Source organism: Bombus pascuorum, chromosome 8, assembly GCF_905332965.1.
Source record: "Bombus pascuorum chromosome 8, iyBomPasc1.1, whole genome shotgun sequence".
Lineage (NCBI taxonomy): Eukaryota > Metazoa > Arthropoda > Insecta > Hymenoptera > Apidae > Bombus > Bombus pascuorum.
The window spans coordinates 1,657,641-1,680,936 of NC_083495.1; the positions used below are offsets into that span (position 1 = coordinate 1,657,641).

Below are 23,296 nucleotides of genomic sequence, written 5' to 3' on the forward strand. Positions count from 1 at the left end.
AATATATAAAATAATTTTTAGTTAAGTGTATATTATTAATAGATCAGTGGAGAATCAATCAATATTAGCATTACTTTTACAAAGTGTACTTTAATATATCATAATGAATGCAAGTAAGTTAATTATTTATGTTTCATAAATTATATTTATTTAAAAAGTACTAATAATGGGCAATTTAAGTTTTGATGTTAATTCCTATTTAAGCTCTAAACATCAAATAAAATTATTTTGGAATTGTTGAAACCATTATTTTAAATATATTATTTTTAAAGTTATGCATTGTTAATTTTATCTATCAATTCGAAAATTTCCCGCCATTTCAGTGGTTCTCAATCAGCATTATGAAAATGATAATGTCGATTGTTGACGAACCAGCGAACTGCAGCAGGTGCATCACAATTCACAAGGCAAAAAGTGCATCGACTTCGAAAACTTATACATTAAAGATGGTAAGTCCTATTTTACAACATCCAAAAGCTCAAGCATTATATCCTTACTTTTTCTCTATCGCAGACATTATCGTACCTTTCCAGTGATCCCAAAATCCTACAAATGTAATAATTATACGATTAGAGAGAGCGAATGTCTTTAATTTTTTTAATCCTTTAACAATAGAGCTTCTTGTAGATTCAAAGCATATTTTTAGCAGGTTACAGATGTTGTAACATTTTTGATACACAAGAAGAAATAAAATGAATCCAAGGGGCCCTCCTAAGGGGGCCCCTACTAATTCCTTTGAAATAAATAATATCGATAAAGTGTACAACAATTTAGTAAATTGGTCTACAGATCATTCTTTCTCTTCATCAATTTGTGAACAACAAAAAAGAATGAATAATAATAAACTGTTATTTTTAACTGTAAGTAAATTTATAAAAGTATGCTTTCATAGATGATTTATCATATATGATATCTGAAATTATTTTGTTATTAGGTGGAATATGTGGAAGATCCATCACGGGAATATTCCCGTTTATTTCCAACATATGAACAAGTTTCCTTCTCTCCTAGACCGTCGTCTCCACTTTCAGATTTTGAACATCGTGTTAGTCCTCTTGACCCCAATATGAGCTCAGCTGCTAGATATTCACCTACTCCTGTACAACTTCCACCATCTCCTTTTCATAATTCTGTTGTTGTATTACAAGATTCTTCTTCTCCTTTAATATCCTCAACTGAATCAAATGAAAGAACAAATGTTAATTACGTTTCTCAATTAACTCATCCAATTGATACACAAAGTGTACAACAGTCAGATAGTTCTACTGACTATGTTGCTAATGAAAATGAGGAACAACTAGTGTCTAGTGTTGGCAATGAGTTGATTCTTATGCAAGGTAAATTTTATAAGATATTGTTCCTAAAAAGTATGGTATTTTTTAAATTATGATGTATTATATGCATAAAACACATTTATAGAAACCAATTCCGGGCTAGAATCAGCAACAGCTCCATTAATGCTAACAGGAATGCCGAGTACAGATTTTACATTAAGTAGAGATTTTCTTGTTATGCAAGATGACCAAATGAATGTTATAAATTCATTTAAAACACAAAACCTTGATGTAGATGATTCTACACATCTTTCATCAAATGCAGAAAATTCAAATAAAGAAAATAATGCAGATTCTTCAGCTGTATCTAATGAACGGGAAATTAGTGAAATTTTAATACCTACTGAAGAAAAAAAAGATTGTGAAAAGAAGAATGTGAAACGTTCCAAACGTCGTATAAATGAGAAAAATAATTTATGTATGTAATTTTATTGTTTCTTCATTTAATTAGTAATGTGCTGATAGACTAAGTTTATATTTTGTATAGGTTGTGACGAATGTGATGATGTGTGTATCGGTGATAATTGCACTACACATAATGTATGTACAATAGCAGATCAACCAGTGCCATCTCGTGCTATAGCAACACTGCCAGGATCATACCTTTCTATAAATAAATTATCTAATTTTGAAATTATATCAGGTGGATCAGATTATGGAGTGTTCGCAAAACGTTATATACAAAAACGTACTCAATTTGGACCTATAGAAGGTGTCTTATATCCGTATGATGGTACACCATTTAGAGATGAATTGCCATTGCTCTATGAAACTGAAAATAAAGAATTTTTAAAAGTAGATGTTTCAAATGAAAGTAGGTATTAATAATTTAAGAAATAATATTTAATAAGATAAAAATATCTAATTTAAAATATTTTATTATCAATGCAGATGCTTCAAATTGGATGCGTTTTGTTAGACCTGCATTAACTTATAAAGAACAAAATTTGGTAATTTGTCAACAACGTGATGGAATAGTATTTTTGACTACAAGAAGTATTTTACCAAAGGAAGAATTAAAAGCTGGTCCTAGTACTGACTATGCAATACGTAGAAATTTAATACCGCTCAAATCTACACAAGAAACAAAGGATGATAAAGGTATATAAGGTTTACAAAATATTTCGGTTTATATTTATATTTATGCAATTTTCGATTGCAGAGCTCAAAAATCAGATACCCAGTTGGTCACGGCTAGATGATAATCATTCCCGGCTTATGAAAGTATTTCGCGGAAGAAATTTGAAAGAGAAAGAAAATTCAAGACAAAATAATTCTAAGGAATGGAAATGTTCTGTTTGTGGTCTAATTTTTCGAAAATCACTCTTGCTTAACTTACACTCTCTTGTTCATAGTTCTGATAAAATACAAACTAAAATTCAATCTACAGTTTGTCCGCAATGTGGACTGCAATTTCAAAAACAAAAAGATTTGATCAGTCATATTTCACAACATGGGAGATTATCTTTGAAAAAAGCAAACGGATTGACTTCTTTGTCTACATATAAGTGTTCAATATGCTATAAACGTTTTGCGACAAAAGTACGTTTACAGCAGCACTGTTTAGTGCATGGTGCTGAAGACCAAAAACCACTGCCATGTAATATTTGTTTCAAAAGATTCATGAATAATTCAGCACTCTCTTGTCACTTGAAAACACATACAGGTGACTTACTGTGTTAAATAATTTTAATTTTATTTGGAAAAGAGTTTCTCAAGTTGCTTATATCCATCTTTTTTTGTTATTCAGAAAATAAACAAGTATTTGAGTGTCCAATGTGCCGACAACTATTTAATCAAAGCATGATGTTAAAAGATCATATTGAAACTCATAAAAATGAAGATGGCACATTTAGCTGTCCTTACTGCCAAAGAATATTTATCAAATATTCGGTTATTCGTAAACATATTAGAGCACATCATTGTGAAAGAAAGCACAAATGTCAAATTTGTGCAAAACGATTTGCTACAGTAGATAAATTACAGATGCATCTGCTAAAACATTCCGATCATAGGTATAGTAAGATTTATACTTATAAGGTACACAAAATCATGTAATGTGTATTTTAACATGTGTATTTTTTTTATAGAGAATTTCACTGCGCAAATTGTGGTAAACAATTTAAGAGAAAAGACAAATTAAAAGAACATATGACTAAATTACATAATTCACAAACAGCGACTGAAGAACAAATGTTGCAAGTTACACAAACTAAAAAAGTTGTTCCAAAGGTATCTTTTACTTACTCAAAGAATTATCTAATAAGAATGATATTTACTAGTATAATTTATATATTGTTACCAGGTAAACCGTAGTAATTACAGTCATTTCATTTATAAATGTCACCAATGTTTGGTGGGTTTTAAACGAAGAGGAATGCTTGTAAATCATTTGGCAAAAAGACATCCAGATGTTGCGCCAGAATCTGTACCAGAGTTAAACTTACCAATTTTACGTCAAACGAGAGATTATTATTGTCAATATTGTGATAAAGTGTGCACTTATATTCATTGACAGAATAAATTAAGCTATTTATTTCATATGATTTTTATATTTATTTGCTTTATAGGTCTATAAAAGCAGCAGTAAACGTAAAGCACATATCATGAAAATTCACCCAGGAGCTGCTGTACCGCCGAGCAACGGACAAAATGAGTCAAATTACTTCGAATTACCGAATCCAACATTTAGTCAAACTGTCGGTAGCATTACTACTACGCCACAGAGTTGTCAATGGTGTCATAAACAATATGCTACTAAAGTAAGTTGTAAAATTCTGTAGCTTTACTTATAACAAATTAAAAATCTTTTTAAAAAATTTATTTATTTTTATAAGGCAAAACTTTTACAACATCAACGAAAGAAACACTCAAATTTAATGGAACCGGCTGATCAAGTACCGCGTTCACGTAATCGACAGCCACAGAATCAGAATCAGCCCCCAGTACTTATTGAAGATCACTTTGTATTGTCCGATTATATTCAGATGTATGAAACAAATTCAGATTTTTTTAGACCAAGAATAATCAAAATATCTGATGATGTTGATCTAATAGGCAATGGATTAGAAATAATTGGACAACAATTTGTTCGTATGCGTGACATACGCTGAAAAGATCTGTGGCAACCTCAATGAGAGGTTTTGTCAATTTAATGAGATATGAATCTCATGAGTTTGTGCACAGTAAAGAAACACTGTGTTTTTTGCTGCTGTTGCCAAATAAGGGCATTGATGCCCAGGAGGATTAATTGATTCTCCGCTGGAAAGTATTTGGAGCACAGCTTGGTTAGCGTTGGTGCGAAACACTGAACGCTATTTTGTTGATTGTATGGTTGACATGATGTCATGACCGTAATTCGGTCGTAATCTTGAATAAATTTGTTGAAACGGAGTACGCACTATTTTACGAATACTTCGAGCTCCAGGGCGAAAACATGGAAGAAGATTTAAATGTTAACACACAATGGGAAACACAAACATGGAGACTTGAGACTTAAACACAATGGGAAACATGTTAGTTATTGAGGTCTTTGCTCAAGGTATTATGAGTACAGAGCGTAAACAGGTAGAACAAGTCCTCTTATTGTTGGTACATCACTGACATTAACTCTAGTAGTTTCTTTTAAAATTTCGAAAAAGCTTCAATTCGATGTGATTCAATTATGGGTGTTAGAGTGATCGAATTTGAGCTTCAAGTTTAAAGTGAAATTTAAACGCAGCTGAAATTTGGAAAATTCGATGAATCTTAGATCAGTGTAATCTCGTCTATACTATGTGATTTTTTTTTATAGACCTGATCGTAGTGTCTACATGTTACATCTGACTTTGATGATAAAACAATTGTCTGTAGATTACACAAAATGTTGTAGTCTATAAAGAATCGCCCGATCACTTTTACTCTTTCTCGTAATTTATAACATTCTGTCATAATTACTACCGATTCTCGTTTAGAAAAAGATATCTGTGTTTCCAGTCTAGATTTTCGATCAATCGGATTTTTTTTTCGCGCGAACTTTTCAGAGTTACTAATTTCACTAAGGAAGTTTAGTGTGACAATTTTTGCATCCATCATACTCATCGAATTGAAATATCTGATTGAAATTGAAGGTATTAATAGTTACCTAGACAAGAAAACTTTTGTCTTTGTGATTTTATGATGCATATAAAATTGATAGCGTTGCAAATTATCCATATGCACTTCGCTAGTTTATCAAATTATAACAGCGAAATACTATTAGCATTTCAAACCATAATTTTCTAAATGTAATTTCATATATCATAAATTGGCAAGAGAATTAAAAATTTGTTTTACATGCATTATATGTGCATAATATGATAAATATTTTGGAAAAACAAAGACAAAAGAATGCATGTTTGTTAATGTTGTTGAGTACATGGAGAACTGTATTGTAACGTGACTTAAATAAAGTTTCCCGATGACTGGTCTATGTACGATTTATTGTACCGCAAAATCGGATCCTATAATTCTTTACTTGACATGATATAAGAATACCTTATATTTTTCTCTTTATTTAAAACTATTGTATTACTAGTTAATACTGTGAGACATCGAGTGAGTTCATATTAACAATTAGAAAAAAAGTACTCAATAAATTTATTTTTTTTCATAGCTTGAAATCGTTTTACTTCATTCTTGACATTTTGTTTTTAAACTTTTCAGTAACGATGGCCAGAGGGCCAACTGCATCGGACTTAAGAACAACGGCATTAGATGCGATCGTACCCACACTAGCCCCTTTTTGTGATTGAGCCATTTCATACAATTCTTTTTGCATTACCGCCAAAGAAACCTTGTTCGCTGAGAAAAAATCTTGCATAGAAATCAGTTCTCCAGACATTCTTCTTGGAATTTCCGAGTAATCTGATTTAAACGAATCTCTTGCTGCTATCCTCGTTCCTCTTCTTTTTGAAAAATAAATCGTAGACAAGGAATATTTCCTCTTTGGTAAATGTGATGCGGCCATTTCCTGATTTCTGCATTGTATTTTTTGTATGATGCAATTTAATCCTTGTTTTATTATAATCGATGTCACGTTCAATAGGGAGTATGTGCAACAGCAACCAATCAGCAAAAATATAAAGTTAATGAAACGATACCTGTGTACGAAGAAATTATGTATCAGTACTGCAGTGTATATTATTGAACAAGATTTCGTGGGACGTACCAATTAATGTAAGGATAATACGAGTTTTGTGTACTAACGAAGTCTCCGAAACCAATAGTTGCGAAACTAACAAAACAAAAGTAAAGAGCGTCGAAGTATTCCCAATGTTCGAATTGAACGTAAACCGCTGCAGCGCAGCAAGCTATCACACAACACACTAATAATAAAAATAGCATAACCCAATATACGCTTGGTTTCCATTCATCGACATCTAAATGATCGTCATCATCTTCAAGTATGTCTGGTAAAAATTTTTCATTCTTGGACGATCCGAATGAACGTCGAGATATTGATGAATTTTTCCGAATATGCCTTTTTAAACGATGGATATGTATCATTCTCAAAATCCAAGCAAGGAAAGTGATGATCCTTTCAAGAAACAAGTTGAAGAATAAAATTCCGCCTGTGTTATAAAAAAGATAATGAGAAAAATTATAGATAAATGTGCGTAATAACATTTATCTTTAATGGTTAAACTATTGTATTACCGGAACAACCAAGAAAGCCATACAGAACAGCAACTACCTTACCCGCTCTCGTTTGCGGTGTGGTATTTCCATATCCTGAAAAACAAATTAATAATAACATCCATAATCTATTTTGAAACTGAAATGAATATATACAAACGTAATACAAAGTACTGATTACACAGTACTGAAGAGGATAACTGCAAGACTAGGTCGCAAGATATTAACATTCTGGAATTCACCGGCACATTCTTATGTGTGCTGCGGACGACGACCCTTACCCCTTTATTCAATGCTTTTATGACCAAGTTATGATGCGATAATACAGTCGTCAATAAATTGAGTTTTAAGTGAATAGTGAATAGGAAAATAATCGAACATGCAAACAAAATATATAGGGCGAATATGGTAAATTATTTCGCAATTACTGATACACTCGTGTCTACAGTCTTTCGAAAAAGAATACAACTGGAAAAAAAGTATAACTGAGATAAAGACCAGCATATGTGTCTAGCGTTCCAGTGACCTATTATTACGGTTCAGATAAACTATAAGATGAAATGTTTAGAGTTCCAAATAGGCCATGATATATTTCTTACCAATTGTAGAAACTATGGTACCCACGAAGTGAAAGCTGCCAAGAAAATCCCATCGTCGGCTCTTGTTGATGACACCGGAGAATGAAGCGTTTCCATATGCATATAATAACTCATCTAGTCTTTGGAGAGCAATTGGACTACCTTGCAAATGATACTTTCGAAAACTATGATAAACGCGCCAAAATTCTGCAGTCTATATAATGAGCAGAAGTTTAACATACAAGTATTAAATTTTACTTCGATATTTATTTAAATGAAAAAATAGTAATAAAACAACAACCCAGACTAAAAAGGCAATTTAAAACGTAGATAAAAAATAACAACCAAAAGATAAAAAATGGTTTCATACCTGTTGCACTTCAAGATCAGCTTCTAGTTGTTGAAAGATTGCAGCGCCGGCTAACATGTACATTGTCAGGGCGGCGAAATGAAGGATGAATCTTGCGTTGTCCTCTCCGAGGCAACTAGGGAGACACATCACCGACAATTCTCATCTCTCCAAATAGAAGAGACTGGTTGCAATCCCCACTTTTGCCTTTCATCTGGGTTGGCGCAAACTCAGCGACGAACATCCAAGAAAATCCGCAGATGCATTGTCAACGAACATTATCAAGATACATCACTTAAAATTTATCGCGACTCAGAATTTTATGATTCTTCAAGGTATATTTGTAATTCAATTACTTCTTTATATTTATTTTGTTAATTACCTGTATTTGCTTTAATACAGTGTTAGCATTTGGCATATGAAAATTTTATTCAGATGACATGTTGCAAAAGTTTGGTCGTATTATTTGATAGATGTACAATATTGTATGTTACGTAATTTTATATTGTAAAATTGCAGGGCTACATGATTTATAAAACTTTGTTGCAGAAAATATAAGGCAGTAGCATATATCGCTAGTGAAAAAATCCTACGAAAGGAAGGTTCTTTGACTAAAGATAAAAACCAAGTCACTCTATAAATGGGTCTCTTGCGCATAAGGATGTAGCGTAAACTTTGTACATGATTATTTCGTGGTCTCCGTAATTCTTCGAATTGTATCCTTAAATACGCAACATTTATGTCGTGTTATCAATTTTTTTTTTTTCAAATAACACTATATGTTACAAACCAGCCGTTTAGTAGTTTTTAAAGGATGGGATTTTTGGGATAGTCAAAAATAAATCATCGTAAATTTATAATAAAAATAAAGTTTCTTAATTTATGTAGGCAACCTAACGACTCTACAATGTTCATATAAATACTGTAAACTAGGCACATTGATTCTTACATCAAAATAGTTGTAGGTACATGCGTAAAATTCATAACATTCGCATTAAACACTATAATACTATTAAATATCTGAATTAACAGATTTCGCAACAGCTACACTATAGTTTAATTAATCGCGCTTACAATACAATTATCAATGCCTCGTTTGTGGACCTTCTTCCAATTTCCGCCAAACAACCTACGTAGAACACATATTAATAACACAGTTAATTTTTAGTTTCTCCCGAAATGGAACCTTATGTCCAAATACCAACTTACATTGCACATTTCTCTAACCAAGGCCTTTTCTCCGTCGTGACCGCCTTCTCTTTCTAATTGTTCTCTAACTTCGAGAACCTGAAGAGCTCGTACCACTGCTTCTGGTCGACCTCCTATGTGAGGATTTTCGCCTGGGCTGTTTTGATTTTCCCAGGTTTCACCAGGTGGTACTTCCCAACCCTGCGCTCTTGCTTGTAAAAGGCTCTTATCTTCTTCGAGCTGCTTTACCCGTTGTTCTAAACTCCTTACGTACTGCATAGTTTGGTCTGCAATACAAATTTGAAAAATTGATGAAAATTATTTGCATAAAAGTATATCTTCTGTCAAGAATCAACGTAACAAACGTGATAACTGTACCATTAAACGTAGATGCATGCCTTGGTCTCGGGGGCGCGGTTTCTTCGGCATTCGTACTTGAACTTGAACCATCTCCATCATCTCTTTGACCACCTCCTCTCTCTTCATCCAAATAAAGGCAAAGTTCCTTTAGCTCTAAATTATCTTTGATTAACTCTTGCTGTTTGTTGTCCAATTGACGCAATTTATTCTGATAAGCGGATACTTCCTGACGCATAACACTCGCCGTATATCTTCCAAATCTTTGCCATTCCCTCGCTAACTTTCGACCCTTCTGTCGATCATCGTCCAGAAAGCAACAAAGATCTCGCAGCTCTTGATTATCATCGCTTAATCTTTGGTTTGCTTCTTTCAGTGCCCGAAGCTCGCTAAGCTGAAATAGGAATGCGTGAGTCACCGATATTCGCACGCATTTTTATCATAAATTGAATTCCTACCTAATTAGATATAGGATAAAAATAAATTTTATGAACAATTCAAAGTTTCTAAAATATGCATTTATTCTTGAGTAATAATTTTTTAACGAAGAAGAATTCGATCATAATGGAGATTGTTTACGGCCGGACTCATATGTGCGTGACTGGTTCAAATTACGATGGTGGACCCGACCCGTGTGTGACCTAAAAGAACCTCAAGAACTTCCGTGTGATGTTCTTAAAATCGGTAATCGTATCTTCTTCGCGAAACGAAATAATAAAACAAAGATACCGTGGCGTTAGTAGAAAAGAAGGTTACAATTATTACTTTTACTCTTCCTCTCGTTTATTCTTCCTCTGATCGACGTACAAACTTTCGCTTATTATACTACGTAAGATTAAATCTATTTGATTAAAAAACAGGTGAGAAACTAGTGAAACTCACCAAGCTTTGTATCTGTCGATTCTGCTCGGCGGCGAGCCTTGCGATATCGCTCTCGGTCTTCCGAACAAATTTGAGCATCTCCACAGGACCGAGCCTTAGAAACTCGTCGTCGGTGATCCTTTGTCTAAGCGGCGGTGTCTGTGCAGTGTTTACCGTGGGATATTGACCGTTAGGTGGCAGGTACTGACCTTGGCCGACCTTGGCCTGAAGGTAGCTATGAGGCTGTGTTTTAGGGACGGATGCAGTCAAAGTGTTTCCGCCTTGAGGATGATGTCGATGCTCTATCCTCGGTGAATATTTACTCTGTACATCCTTCTGTTGCGGCACAGGTCGTGATTGAACGGGTTGATGATTCAAGGTCGCTACGGGACCTTGACCAGTGGTAGACACCGAGGTTGGCACAGAAGGGCCTGTACCAAAATGAGGATGATTCTTGAGGATACCGCTGGTTGGCTGCGGTGGTGGCTGATATCGCGGTGGCACTTGCTCCACTGTCGACTTGATCACGTGCGAAGGATGCTGCTGCTGCTGCGGCTGGGACTTACTCTTATTGGACATCGCGGCTAATTTAGCTCCAGGCTGCGCTGTGTCCCATTTCAGAAAGTCCACCGTGACTTCTTCGTGTCGACCTGCCTCGTTCGACCCGCTAAAATCTGGGTCGCTATATGGTCTCTCTTTCTCTTGCTCTCCTACTCTCTCTTCAGATCGGATATACTACTTAAGAGGTGGCCCACGCGATATGTGTCTTGCCTCCGCGGGTCTTACCTTACCGTCTACCAAACTTCTCCCCTTTTCCTTTTCTTTTTCTTCCTAAGATTTCTCTTCGTATCACTGTCACCTTATAAATTTCTTTAAACTTCCCTTTTATTCAATATTTTACACGCCTTGTCGTTCAGTGCAACATTACCACTTTTAATCAAATTGTAATTACGAGAATTCGAACAATCCTGACAAGATTTTTAGAATTAAATTATCGGAACACATCGAACGAATCGTATTCGTGTTCGCGAACAACCTTGGCTTCGTCTCGGTATTAAAAAGTCGACGTCCTCGGTTTATGCCGTAACTCCGAACGATCGCGTGGTATGCTCACGTTCCAGCTGTTAACAATCGGATTAAAGCACGAAAGCATAGTTTTGCGAAAGAATAGGATAAATATTGGCCGCATGGACACTTATTTTCGTTACGAAATCCTGAGCATACTAGCGATATTGCACTCCCGAGAGCTAATGCGCTCAGCCGGGCCCCCGTTTTTCTCGCTGCGGGGCCGCCGCATTTCACAAGGTGCAGTGCCGTAACATCGAGTGGGGCATTCCAGTGAAACCTTGTCGTCCGTGGCCACACCGCACCGTACAACGACAGAGATAAACTTTCTTACACATCTCTCTGGATTGTTAATTGATTTAACTTACTACGTGTTGTTGTAATTATTTCTCTCTCTCTCTCTTTTCTTCTTTCACATATACTCAATGGTTCCTAATATCCGGAAAAAAATATAATAATTTAATTGCCCAACGTTACGCTACTCATATCCCTATTGAATTATGTTTCATAAATGCCAGTTTGCGGAAGTGTATTTGCGTTAAACCACACAATCTCATTAAATAGCGGCACTTTATCTTATTTACCGATACCAGAGATCAATGATAACAATCTTGAGCGAAAATCGCGTGAAAATCGCGTACCAACAATATGGCTACGATCGCAGACTTACGATTTAAGAAATGATTGCGAACGACGCCAAGGCTTTAAGGTTTAGGCGCGGGAACGTGGAGGCAACCTCTGATTGGGCCAACTTCTTCCTTGAAGAGGGGAGTTAACAGCATGTTTTACTTGTGGGAAGTACTTAGAAAGGAACAGCGTCTTAAAGTGTATGAGAATCTGTTCGGTGCAGAGATTTCTCAAAGCCTTCATTCATCCCTTCATTTTAAAATGAGATTCTTCCATTATAAGAGGAAAGTAAGTAAAAGATAATATCCGATTACTTACTCAAATTCTATGATAATTTAACGTATACAATTGCCTGTATACATATACATATATGCTAATATTAAACAAATTATAATTAAAGACATAATAAACAAGAAGCCATTCTGATGCTAACTACAGTCTTTTTGTATTCGTCATAGAACATAAATTACACTGTCAGCAAAATGCATATTATCAACATTATATTGTTATACAACAATAAATTCCACTTCGTGTGCTCATAAATTCGTAAAGTTCTCGCTGTTATGGGGGATGCTTTTTCGTAACTAAGGCATGTACATCATGCGTATGCATGCCATGAGCGTCTGCGGATGGTCAGTAGTACGTTTTCTTATTTATGTCCATGTGTGCTAACGAGTAGTTTTTGATGTGTTTGCATAAATTAATTGAATCGAAAAAAATTCATTTTTCGATTATTTTTTATTAGTTTCAGGAAATCAATTGAAAGTAATCCATCTCAGGAATCACATTTTTCAGCTTAGGTTTTGAACAAACATGGAAAAACCTGGTGAAACTATTAATTAATTTCTTTATTTAAAATTTAATTGTGTCTATACATTTATAATTATGTGAATTTTGTTTATAAAATAAAGAATATGACGATTAACATATTTTTGGGAGAGAAGATGATTGGGTGGTAAGGGGCAGTATATGGGGTGATTATAGAGTCTGACTGAGGGAATTATTTTTCGCGTAATTATCTTCTTCTAAATAGTGATCTTTGGATTATTGAACTAAGAATTATGCAATACCAGCAACTCAGTAATAGGTTTTATATATTTTACAGAGAAATTTTTCTAAAATAGATTATAGTTATGTATTATTTATTCTTTTTGTTGAATTCATTATAAGATCTTTGCTGACTTTTGCTGTTCCTAAACAAAATACTTATAATACACGTTATAACGCTGATTATTGAATCAGTGATAAAGGCATTGTAGACACCGTAAAATGTCAACACTTTATACGTATGACAGAAATGAATATTAAAATTGTAGTATATATTAAATAACAATTTACCAAAGAAATTGACGAATCTCAGAATTAAATCTGCTGGTTCCTGGTCGATGTTAGGAATGTTAAATATTAACTAATATTTAATACTTTATAAACACAAACAAAGGTTCATAATGATCTACTATTATATAACTTTAGCCAGCTTTAGCAAACAAAACAATTTCTTACCGTGCTTATATTACTTTAAACTTCGGCACTCTGAGATTGGGAAGTGAGGTTAATTGCTTACGTGTCACGAAGTAAGGTATGATGCTATTTTTTTTATGGTATAAATTACATAGAAATATGTAATTTTTGCGTATATAAAATATCACGCTAAAGTTTCTTTTTGCTTATATGAATTGTATATATTTGTATATACAGTATTTTTGGATAAATATTTCAGATAAATTGTGTGAGTTGGAAATAGATTTAAATATATGATATGGAATAGATATAGATTTTCGTACCTAACATCACATCTTGATTATGAATAAATTGAAGATGAATTAATGATAAACTGTTTAAAAATGACTAATTAGTGAAACAATATTGTTGTTTTATATCTAATCCCATTAACATATATTTGGTTCTATATGTGTGAATGATAGATTTATTCTAATATATTAGAAGCATTATAATTGTAGAATAATGCATTAAAAATAACAGAAAAGCAGAGTGACATTATGGCAAACAAATCCTGGAATGTATTGGTAACAGGGGGTGCTGGGTACATTGGTTCTCACACAGTATTGGAACTATTGCAAGCAAATTTTGAGGTGGTGGTTATAGACAACTTTAGTAATGCTTATAAAGGTGAGAAATAATGAATCAAGTTAAAGAATAATGATTATTTCTTAACTATTGCTATGAAACAATAGGTAATGTTTTATAGTATTAGTTAATATAAAAATAATGATTTATCAAATTATTAATTGGGTAATATAGTTTATTAATAGTATTTAAGGGAGTTAATGATAATGTACATATAACATAGTATAAGATGTAATGGTGATAACAAGTATAGGATGTGTAATATTTTTTGTATATTTATAACTATATAATTAATATTAGTAATATACATTTCTGTTTTCTTTTAAGTGGATTTTAATAAAGATGATTTAATATAATGATATATAATACATATTTGCCATTTTTGTATATAGGTAATGATAATATAAAACCAGAATGTCTACTAAGAGTAGAAAAATTAACAAATAAAACAGTTACATTTATTCAATGTGATGTAACCAATTGGAATGAATTAAAGGATGTATTTAAGAAGGTATGATTACAAATATTATTAAATATAAATGGGTCATGAAAGTGAATAATTAAAGTAATTTTATTTTAGCATGAGTTTCATTCTGTCATACATTTTGCTGCATTAAAAGCAGTGGGTGAATCTTGCGAAAAGCCATTAGAATATTATAAGACAAATGTTTGTGGGACATTAAACTTATTAAAAGTTATGAGAGACTTTAATGTAAAGCGTTTGATTTATTCAAGTAGTGCTACAGTTTATGGTGTCCCTGAAAAGTTACCATTAGTTGAGAATATGAAAACTGGTGATTGTACCAATCCTTATGGAAAAACAAAATATATGGTTGAAGAAATTTTGAAAGATTTGTGTACTTCAGATAAGGTGTCAAATTTGTCTACATCTTTGGTTTTTTCAATTAAAATGCAATTATATATTTATTATTAAAAGTTTTCAGGAATGGTCTGTTATATCTTTGAGATATTTTAATCCAGTTGGAGCTCATTCTTCTGGACAAATTGGAGAAGATCCTAATGGAGTGCCAAATAATTTAATGCCATACATTGCTCAAGTATCTGTAGGCAAAAGGGAATTTTTATATGTTTATGGCAATGACTATGATACTCATGATGGAACAGGTAGGTAGAAAAGACCAAAATATTTATATAATATTTATGTGAATATTTATGTTAGTATGGCATAGGTAACTACTTTATACATATTAAAACCACTTATGGTAATTAATAATTAATTTGTAGGTGTACGAGATTATATTCACATTACAGATTTAGCTGTAGGTCATGTAAAAGCAATGATTTACCAAAAAGTTCGTAACTCTACTGGATTTAAAGTGTTTAATTTAGGTACTGGAAAAGGGTATTCTGTATTAGAAGTCATACGAGCATTTGAAAAAGCATCAGGACAAAAAATACCATATAAGATAGTTGAACGCAGAAGTGGAGATATATCTGCTAGTTATGCAGATGCTAGTTTAGCGAACAAAGAACTAAATTGGCAAGCTACTAAAAACATAGATGATATGTGTAAGTTATTTTTTCACTAATACATTAAAAACAATTGCTTATGCAGTAATTAATAAATATTTTATAATTAATTACTTTAATGTACTATTATTATTATTATTATTATTATTACTATTATTATTATTACTATTATTGTTGTTGTTATAGGTTTAGATACGTGGAAGTGGCAACAAAATAATCCAAATGGTTATAAATGCTAATAATAATTGTTGAAATATCTGTTATGAAAAAATATCAAATATTTTAAGTAGAACATTTCATTTACATATCTAATTATTTTAAACATAAGCCATGGTGGTGCCTGATTACCAAAGTCTAAACCAAAGTCAAAAGTAAATGTGGTATAAAAATTATTTATATAAACATAAACATAAATTATTGTGCCATAGAATATACATATATTCCTATAATTGTAAAATGACTTCCTATTAATAAAATAATATGTATTGAAATGTTAAAATATTTCAGAAATACATTACTTATCACAATAAACGATTTATTGGTAATCGGCAAGTGCAATTACTATATTACCGATAGTAATGTTTTGATTAGGAGATGATAGGTAGCGCAATGCAATAGCTAATTCTCCATACTGACTTACGTCGGGGGAATTATACGTTTTTTTGACGTAAGGGAGGTTATATACATACTATTCTTTGTTAGAAAAATAATTATTTATTGTGACAATGACATCCGTCAAAGATTCGTTAAAAGAAGACGTTCAAATTGAACAATCTTTTATGGAAAATTCAGCAGATCACAACTCAAGGTGTGGATCGCCAAAACGTGGAACTACGCTTTCGACAAGCACAAGTAGCTTCGAAGCATTGGACCCACATGATCCAAATCTTAGTCGTTTAGCTAATACGATGTTTCAAAAAACTGGTGAATATTTACAAGAGGAACTTACTTCCACTCATGCTGATTATCGTTTACTGGAACGATTAAACAAAGAAACTATTGCGAAATATACCGAACTAAAAACAATATCGTCTAGTGTAGCTCAATCTTTGGATTCTTTAAACGAGAAATATAAAAAATTGCAACCAATTTTAGATAACATCAATGAAATTGATGATAGTGTAACTAAACTAGAACAAGCTGCATATAAATTGGCAGCATATTCAAAACGATTAGAAGCAAAATTTAAGGACATTGAAAAAGATACAAAAAGCAAGTAGAACTGTAATAGATTAAGCTAAAAACATGTTAATTCGAACATTGTATTATTTATTGTCCAAATAAGAAATATATTAATAGAATTAAGATTATATTTTCTGTTATGATAAAAGTAAGTAATAAGAAAGAACAACCATTAATTTTTGTTTTTGTAATTAATTATACTAGAATACAGTCTTACACACATACATTTCTTTATGAAGGTTTTGTAAAAATGTGTTGTGTGTTCTTTTTCTTACATTATATCACATAATATATTTCTAATTATATTTTATTCTACCTATGAATCTATGTGTTATTTTCTATATGGAAAATATAAGATCCAATTATAGAAGTTGCTAAAAAGTAATAAATATGAAGTAATTTGTAACATAAATAGAAGCCAAAAATAAATATTCTTATATATAACAAAAAATATAACTAGAATATATCAATACATAATGTTTTCAAAAATAAAAATCTCCATTAGTATACAATCTATAGATTGAAATTTACTCGAATTGTATATAATATAAATCTGTTTTTATAAATGTATATCAGACAGGCATGGATGTATTTTTAATATTACAACAGCATGTCATTTTCCAATAAAAATTTTGCTTAGATAATAATTGATTGTATTACTGAAATATCAAGTAATCAAGTAATACATGCAGCATATTTATATCATTTACTAATCGAAATTCTTATTTTATTTTGAATATTTAATATTGAATGTGTTAATTTTTAAAATTTATGTTGTTTATATTTATGTAAATTAAACATCATTAATCAATTTAATCAATTAAAATTATTTATTATTAAAACAATAACCATGCTGTGAAATATAAAGTATGAATCTCTTTTAAAAAGTATCATAATATTAAATTCTTTTTTTAAATCAAAATTATAATCAACAATTTTGTTATGCCTCACAGTTGAATTGCTTGTTATTGACATTATTTGTGACATTTAACAATCTAGGAAATTTCCAGCCATCAATAATTCTAATGCAATTTCAGGTGCAATAGGGAATTCTGGTATTTCTGTGCTACTATTTGTATAGCGTACTTTGTAAGTAAAATACATGCAAACTTTTTGCAATACATGAGATCTGTAAACAAAAATTTAATTAAGAATATAATTAAGTTTTATTAAAGGCAGAATTAAAAGATACTTACGGAATTTCTCGAAAATTTACTTCATTAGCTTCATTTTCTGCGAATTGTCCAGGGCCACTTAGCATAGCTTTTATTGTTCCACTAGTTAAAGCATGTTCACGTTTAACAATAAACTCATGTCCATCACTGCTGACAAGTTTTACATACATTGCATTTGGTCCTTCACAACCTCCATATACAAGTCCACTTTCTTGCTAAAAGTTTATCCCATTACTTGCACATTATGCTGTATATTCATATTTATATGACGTAGTTAGTATTTTAACTACCGTACAACTACCCTACTGTTAGTAACAAAAGGCAAGGAATATAAAAAACATAAAAAGATCATTAAGCAGCAAAATTTTAATTTGCAGAAATAGGTACCGCATGCAGATCAATAGATGAAGTGCCTTCTTCTTCTTCTGCTTTATCGATATTTTCTTCCTCATTGGGCTTGATCCAAAGAAAAATTAGCATTAATCAACAAATTGTTTACCACAAATTTCCTGTTTTCCAATTAGAAGAATTAATCTAGCAGTTATGATAGCAGCCCAATTGTAACAGCACATACATTTCTTTCAAATACACTTCACATATCCCAACTGTCATAAAAAAATTTGGCATGCATAATATTTTGAATAAAACATACCTTATCAATTTGGGTGTTCACATCATTTGACATGTTTGTATTTTATAAGATGTTTATCCTCCTAAGAACAGTAAATTATTAGCTAATATTAAATAATTAATTAGTTACTTTCATATAAAAAATAGAATATATACTTCAGAACATTTTCTTTTAAACTGATATCTATCTTCGTTTACAATGGAATGTAATTTGTTATAATCTATAAAACATATTTATTTAGGTTAAGGTTTTTACTGCATCAGTTTATACAAAGAATAAAAGTGAATTGTTTATTGTAGCATAATATTTCATTTCAAGCTCAATATGATGAGCCAGTAACATAAAGAATATATTATCAAGAGTACATTAAAAAATTGACATCAAAGAAGAATCAAATATAAAATAAAAAATAAGTCATTGTTATAGTATTCAGGCCATACATTACATTCGCAATTATATCTTCGGAACGAAAAGATTTATCATCGCATTTCACTTCAGAACAATTAATCGTACATACCTCGATGAAAAAGAAAATTGTACAAATTCAGACTTTTTGATCACAACAAAGTTTCTTAATAAACGCACTGAGAATTAATATGGCCGCTGCTGATACATAGTTATCGATAAATCGAAACTAGAGATTCTAAACTACTTCTCCATCTTCAATCTTTAGTTTTATTTATTCTACGATTGGACGAAGAAAAATTGGCGCGTAAAATTCTATAAAATATATTGTTTTAATATAAAATCTTTACTTTTATATAATTTATTAATGTGAATACTATGATTTAAAAAGAACAATTTATCTCTTTCGATAACTCGTAACTTCATTATAACCTTTTTAAATTTCATACGATGGAAACTGTAAAAGCTAGGTAATTTGAAATTTTATTTATTATTATTATGTTTTCATAATGTTTTATACATGTATAAATGTAATAAAATATTAAATTAATCTTTTGTCTGATGTATTTTGATTTTTATTTCTATAGCTATTCAAGAACAATGGAAGAAGTACAAGAAAGTTTAAAACTAGCTGTTATTAATGAGTCTGATCTGCTAAATGTAACACAAATTTTATATTCTGCAGAAGAACATAATATGCAAGAACACATCAAACTATTAGAACTTGATGAAAATTTAATAGAAACAGTAAACACTGGGGACAGGTATACAATCATTTAAATTTGTATGTATTTTACTAATAATTTATGCAACATTCTAGTTTAACGTTCCAGGGTACTGAAGAAGATTCTGTGGTATTATGCACAAAAGATCGAACATATGATATTAGTGAGGCAGAAACATCTAATTCTTATTTGTTAGTACCAAGGTTAAATTTATCTCAACAGATAAATGTGGATACAAGCCGAATAATAGAAGCTTATAATATTTGTGGGATTTTTCATACATACTATGAGGTATGTAAGGTTGATGTAAACCGATACAATAAGAAAGTATAAATTTTTCTATCTGTGAATATATGTATAAAATATTGAAGGTAAAGGAGTGTAGACCTAAATTGGAAAAATTACTTAATATTCTTGAGCCCACATCTTTTAAAGGAATAGAGTATGAATCATCAATATCTCACGAACTTTTATACGATTGGCATAGATTAAAAAACGAAATACAAGCCAGTGAAGCTGAACTAATCCAAGCTTTAAATAATTATTTAATAACCAATATTGATGGTAGTATATTTTTTATAAAAATTATTAAATATCACATACCTGATATTAAGTAATGATATTAATTAACTATACTAATGTTAATATTAAATAATTATATTATTTCTTGTTTCTTGGTCTCAAGGTTATTTCCGTCTTATATCATTTGAATTTGAGGTCCGAAGTTTAACACTTATGTTAGACCTTTTTGAGGAAAATAGTTGGGAAATAGATGAAGTAGACAAAGAAATTACATATGAACTTTTGAAAGAATTTATTTACAAACCAGTTTTTAATACTTTGTTTACAAAATATACAGAAATAAGTGAAAAATTAAGAAAGGATGGAACACCATTATATAGGTATAGACAACTTATACAGAAGTATTTCTAATATACATAATGTATTTTATAATTTTAACTAGTTGTAATAAGTAACAATATTGTAGATATAATGAAGAAAAATGTTGCAAAACTTTAGCAAAAGTACTGTTTGTTGCTTCTCCAATAACTGAATACAAACAATTCATGAAATCATGGAATATTGGTACCCCAGAAAGTAAATAAAAATTTTCGTAAAAAGGATTGCAATTTATATATGATACTTATAATAAAAATAGCTGCTTATATTATATTTCTTTGTATGTAGAAATAGAACCAAAAGAAGAATATCTATATGGAATTGCGCTTATTAAGTGGAATAATTTAATGGAAAAAGAAATAATATCTTTTCCAGAAACTGATTTGCCAATAGATATTGATGAAAGATTTAATAAACTTTTTAAAGCAAAAAAAAAGTGGACAGTTCAAGAAATAACACCCTATATAACGTAAGTAAATATTAATTGCGTTTGTAAAATATAATCTTTTTTGTCATAGGAATTATTTTATTTTCTTTTTTTTTTCAGAAATTTAACAACTCATAAAATGAATGTTAATGCTCTTCTAACTAAGTATGCTAGATATTCAATTATTAATGGTATTAAGTATTATAGTTCAAAATATGGTAACTGAAATTACTTATACTGCTGAAATCATTCTTGTTGTTTATTATTCTGTGTGTGGTCATAATACATAGTTACATTTACACAATTTTATAAATATTTTTTAAATATTACATACTGTGTTTATTCTTAGTCTTTATCACCTATCTGATAACAGTAACAGGATCAATGATGGTAGAATATTTTCGTTCCAGTATCTATTTTTTCTTCTTTCCCTTCTTAAAGAATTGCAACTACATATTTAAGAACAATTATCAGCACTAACAATTATAAATATTTCATGTATTTATTATTTCGTTACAGTTTTCGAAATCTTGTATAATGTAATTATAGAAGAATTTTAGCTATAAAGCTAAAATAAATTAAGCTTTTATTTTCATGTTAGCTTATACATAGAAGTAACTGAATAAATTTACCAAACAGAAATTAAAAATATAAAACTCAGTCGAAGTTATAAGAGTCAATTGTGTGTTTCGTAAAGAATAAGTTCATCCTAAAAATCTTATAATTTTATTATATCATTATATATTGTGATATTCGTCATGATATTCTTGCGATAATTACATATCATGTAAAGGAATTATAGAACAAAAGGTATACTTTATATAGTATTATAATATCGAAGACAGTATAAACCACAAGATGTATCTATTTTTCAGTGGAATTCTGATAAATATGTAATTAAACTGTGACAAATGTTCAAAATATGCATATACATAGTAAAACATTCATGAAACATAAAAGTCACTAAAAATAATACTTACTCTTAATTATTAACATTATTATTAAATGATATAAATTTCGGGTATCTATTTACATATATCTACTTAATGCAGCTAGAAAAAAGTACCTTATACTCTCGATGCAATAGCAGTGTCAAACGTCGTAATCATGAATTGCAAATTCCTGGGATGATACATTAAAATATTACTGTACATTTTTATTGCGTTAATAGCAAAATTTGTTTATATTATATAAACACACCTTGGCACATTAGTATTAAAAAATTATGGTTGTTGTAAAATAATGAATAATATAAAAATCAGTCAATCATGATAATTAATAATATTAATTTAATATGAAACTAAATTTTCCCAGGAACATAAAAGGTAATAAATGTATAAAAATGGAATACTTCATATTTATGGAATATTTAATAGAGTCATAAATGCACTGTGTGTGTTCTTACAAGCGCACTGTGTTGACGAGTTATCAATACTATTCTTATGCAAAGATGAAATTTTTATAAATATTTTATAGGAACTGACTTGCCGCTGAAGAATGATTCATTTTTTATAAAACATTTTATATAAATTTCACAAATTGGTATGAATTGCTAAATAATTACCTAATAGAAATAACATTCAGTCCCATTTTTTACAATTATAATCACTCCTCTTAGCAGGAAATAGACTATTAAATTATAAATTCATAAAAACAACTTCGCAAAATTGTATCCTATGAGAAATTCGATTTTTGCAGAATACTTCGAACTATTCGTTTAAATATATATTTATAAATATATATAGAATTATTCAACCACTTACAGGGTGATGCAATGAGACAATCTCCAAAGTGATGGATCGTATACATTGTGATATTGTAATAGCAAGCCTGTTATAGTTAATTTTTAATAATGTTAAAGTATATGTAACAAAATTTAAATAACTCCTCATGTAAATATTGGTTTTGTATCGATAAAAATTACGTACACTTATAACGCTTTAACTTTAAATTCGAGGGTGTCTTTTGCGTCACCCTATATACGTGGTTGTCATATAATAACAAATTAACAATAATTCTAAAGCTTTGGAGTGATTTCTTTATAGCTGTGACTTACATCTTTTAGTAATAATTCTATGACTACATCTAACGAATACTGTCCTATCTATAAGTACGTTTAGACAAAGTTTGTTAAATGTTAAAAAGAGCTATAAAAAGCATAAATACTAAATCTCCTGCTGCTGAATTATGCGTGAGACGTAAATGGGTAACTTGTACGATGTAGTCTATGTACATATAATTATTCCCTCGAAGTTTTC

General features: G+C 30.7%; 8 protein-coding genes across 18 annotated transcripts in view; 4 read left to right on the forward strand and 4 right to left on the reverse strand.

The window, feature by feature from the left end:
- The first annotated feature begins 247 nt into the window (after window positions 1-247).
- LOC132910185 (PR domain zinc finger protein 10-like) lies at window positions 248-5,779 on the forward strand. Of its 2 annotated transcripts, none has more exons than XM_060965740.1 (12): window positions 248-449; window positions 647-860; window positions 935-1,337; window positions 1,420-1,752; window positions 1,822-2,148; window positions 2,226-2,435; window positions 2,497-3,000; window positions 3,085-3,349; window positions 3,425-3,566; window positions 3,640-3,828; window positions 3,905-4,096; window positions 4,172-5,779. In XM_060965740.1, exons 2-12 carry the CDS (start codon window positions 693-695, stop codon window positions 4,445-4,447), a joined length of 3,009 nt encoding a protein of 1,002 aa, XP_060821723.1. In that variant the 5' UTR covers window positions 248-449; window positions 647-692; the 3' UTR covers window positions 4,448-5,779. The 2 variants fall into 2 exon arrangements, with proteins under 2 accessions (XP_060821723.1, XP_060821725.1); XM_060965742.1 differs by having other exon boundaries at window positions 650-860.
- A 126-nt stretch (window positions 5,780-5,905) lies between these two features.
- On the reverse strand, window positions 5,906-8,066 carry LOC132910194 (potassium channel subfamily K member 13-like). Its single transcript, XM_060965760.1, has 5 exons — window positions 7,938-8,066; window positions 7,589-7,781; window positions 7,011-7,085; window positions 6,523-6,925; window positions 5,906-6,454 (listed from the first exon to the last, which is right to left on the reverse strand). Exons 1-5 carry the CDS (start codon window positions 8,064-8,066, stop codon window positions 5,980-5,982), a joined length of 1,275 nt encoding a protein of 424 aa, XP_060821743.1. The 3' UTR covers window positions 5,906-5,979.
- A 703-nt stretch (window positions 8,067-8,769) lies between these two features.
- On the reverse strand, window positions 8,770-11,782 carry LOC132910195 (coiled-coil domain-containing protein 85C). 3 transcript variants are annotated; one of them, XM_060965762.1, is made up of 5 exons: window positions 11,114-11,782; window positions 10,344-11,041; window positions 9,483-9,855; window positions 9,126-9,391; window positions 8,770-9,045 (listed from the first exon to the last, which is right to left on the reverse strand). In XM_060965762.1, exons 2-5 carry the CDS (start codon window positions 10,899-10,901, stop codon window positions 9,001-9,003), a joined length of 1,242 nt encoding a protein of 413 aa, XP_060821745.1. In that variant the 5' UTR covers window positions 10,902-11,041; window positions 11,114-11,782; the 3' UTR covers window positions 8,770-9,000. The 3 variants fall into 3 exon arrangements, with proteins under 3 accessions (XP_060821745.1, XP_060821744.1, XP_060821746.1); XM_060965761.1 differs by having other exon boundaries at window positions 11,109-11,782; XM_060965763.1 differs by having other exon boundaries at window positions 10,344-10,753; window positions 10,889-11,782.
- Window positions 11,783-12,028: 246 nt separating this feature from the next.
- LOC132910196 (UDP-glucose 4-epimerase-like) lies at window positions 12,029-16,092 on the forward strand. Its single transcript, XM_060965764.1, has 7 exons — window positions 12,029-12,302; window positions 13,976-14,144; window positions 14,495-14,613; window positions 14,683-14,973; window positions 15,047-15,227; window positions 15,348-15,632; window positions 15,780-16,092. The coding sequence occupies exons 1-7, from the start codon at window positions 12,168-12,170 to the stop codon at window positions 15,830-15,832; spliced, it is 1,233 nt and encodes a 410-aa protein (XP_060821747.1). The 5' UTR covers window positions 12,029-12,167; the 3' UTR covers window positions 15,833-16,092.
- A 108-nt stretch (window positions 16,093-16,200) lies between these two features.
- LOC132910207 (biogenesis of lysosome-related organelles complex 1 subunit 2) lies at window positions 16,201-16,903 on the forward strand. Its single transcript, XM_060965781.1, has one exon. The coding sequence runs from the start codon at window positions 16,319-16,321 to the stop codon at window positions 16,811-16,813; it is 495 nt and encodes a 164-aa protein (XP_060821764.1). The 5' UTR covers window positions 16,201-16,318; the 3' UTR covers window positions 16,814-16,903.
- A 44-nt stretch (window positions 16,904-16,947) lies between these two features.
- Window positions 16,948-19,239, reverse strand: LOC132910208 (elongin-C). 2 transcript variants are annotated; one of them, XM_060965782.1, is made up of 5 exons: window positions 19,099-19,239; window positions 18,603-18,663; window positions 18,338-18,406; window positions 17,972-18,165; window positions 16,948-17,904 (listed from the first exon to the last, which is right to left on the reverse strand). In XM_060965782.1, the coding sequence occupies exons 2-5, from the start codon at window positions 18,633-18,635 to the stop codon at window positions 17,763-17,765; spliced, it is 438 nt and encodes a 145-aa protein (XP_060821765.1). In that variant the 5' UTR covers window positions 18,636-18,663; window positions 19,099-19,239; the 3' UTR covers window positions 16,948-17,762. The 2 variants fall into 2 exon arrangements, with proteins under 2 accessions (XP_060821765.1, XP_060821767.1); XM_060965784.1 differs by lacking the exon at window positions 18,338-18,406.
- A 76-nt stretch (window positions 19,240-19,315) lies between these two features.
- LOC132910197 (sister chromatid cohesion protein DCC1) lies at window positions 19,316-21,367 on the forward strand. The gene is made up of 8 exons (XM_060965765.1): window positions 19,316-19,456; window positions 19,574-19,750; window positions 19,807-20,002; window positions 20,083-20,275; window positions 20,397-20,613; window positions 20,700-20,809; window positions 20,900-21,080; window positions 21,159-21,367. Exons 1-8 carry the CDS (start codon window positions 19,437-19,439, stop codon window positions 21,262-21,264), a joined length of 1,200 nt encoding a protein of 399 aa, XP_060821748.1. The 5' UTR covers window positions 19,316-19,436; the 3' UTR covers window positions 21,265-21,367.
- The window catches only part of LOC132910174 (focal adhesion kinase 1), a 38,081-nt gene continuing 36,064 nt past the window's right edge, over window positions 21,280-23,296 (reverse strand). For all 7 annotated transcript variants that reach the window (XM_060965699.1, XM_060965696.1, XM_060965695.1 and 4 more), the window contains one exon: window positions 21,280-23,296. The gene's annotated coding sequence lies outside the window, so the exon portion shown is untranslated.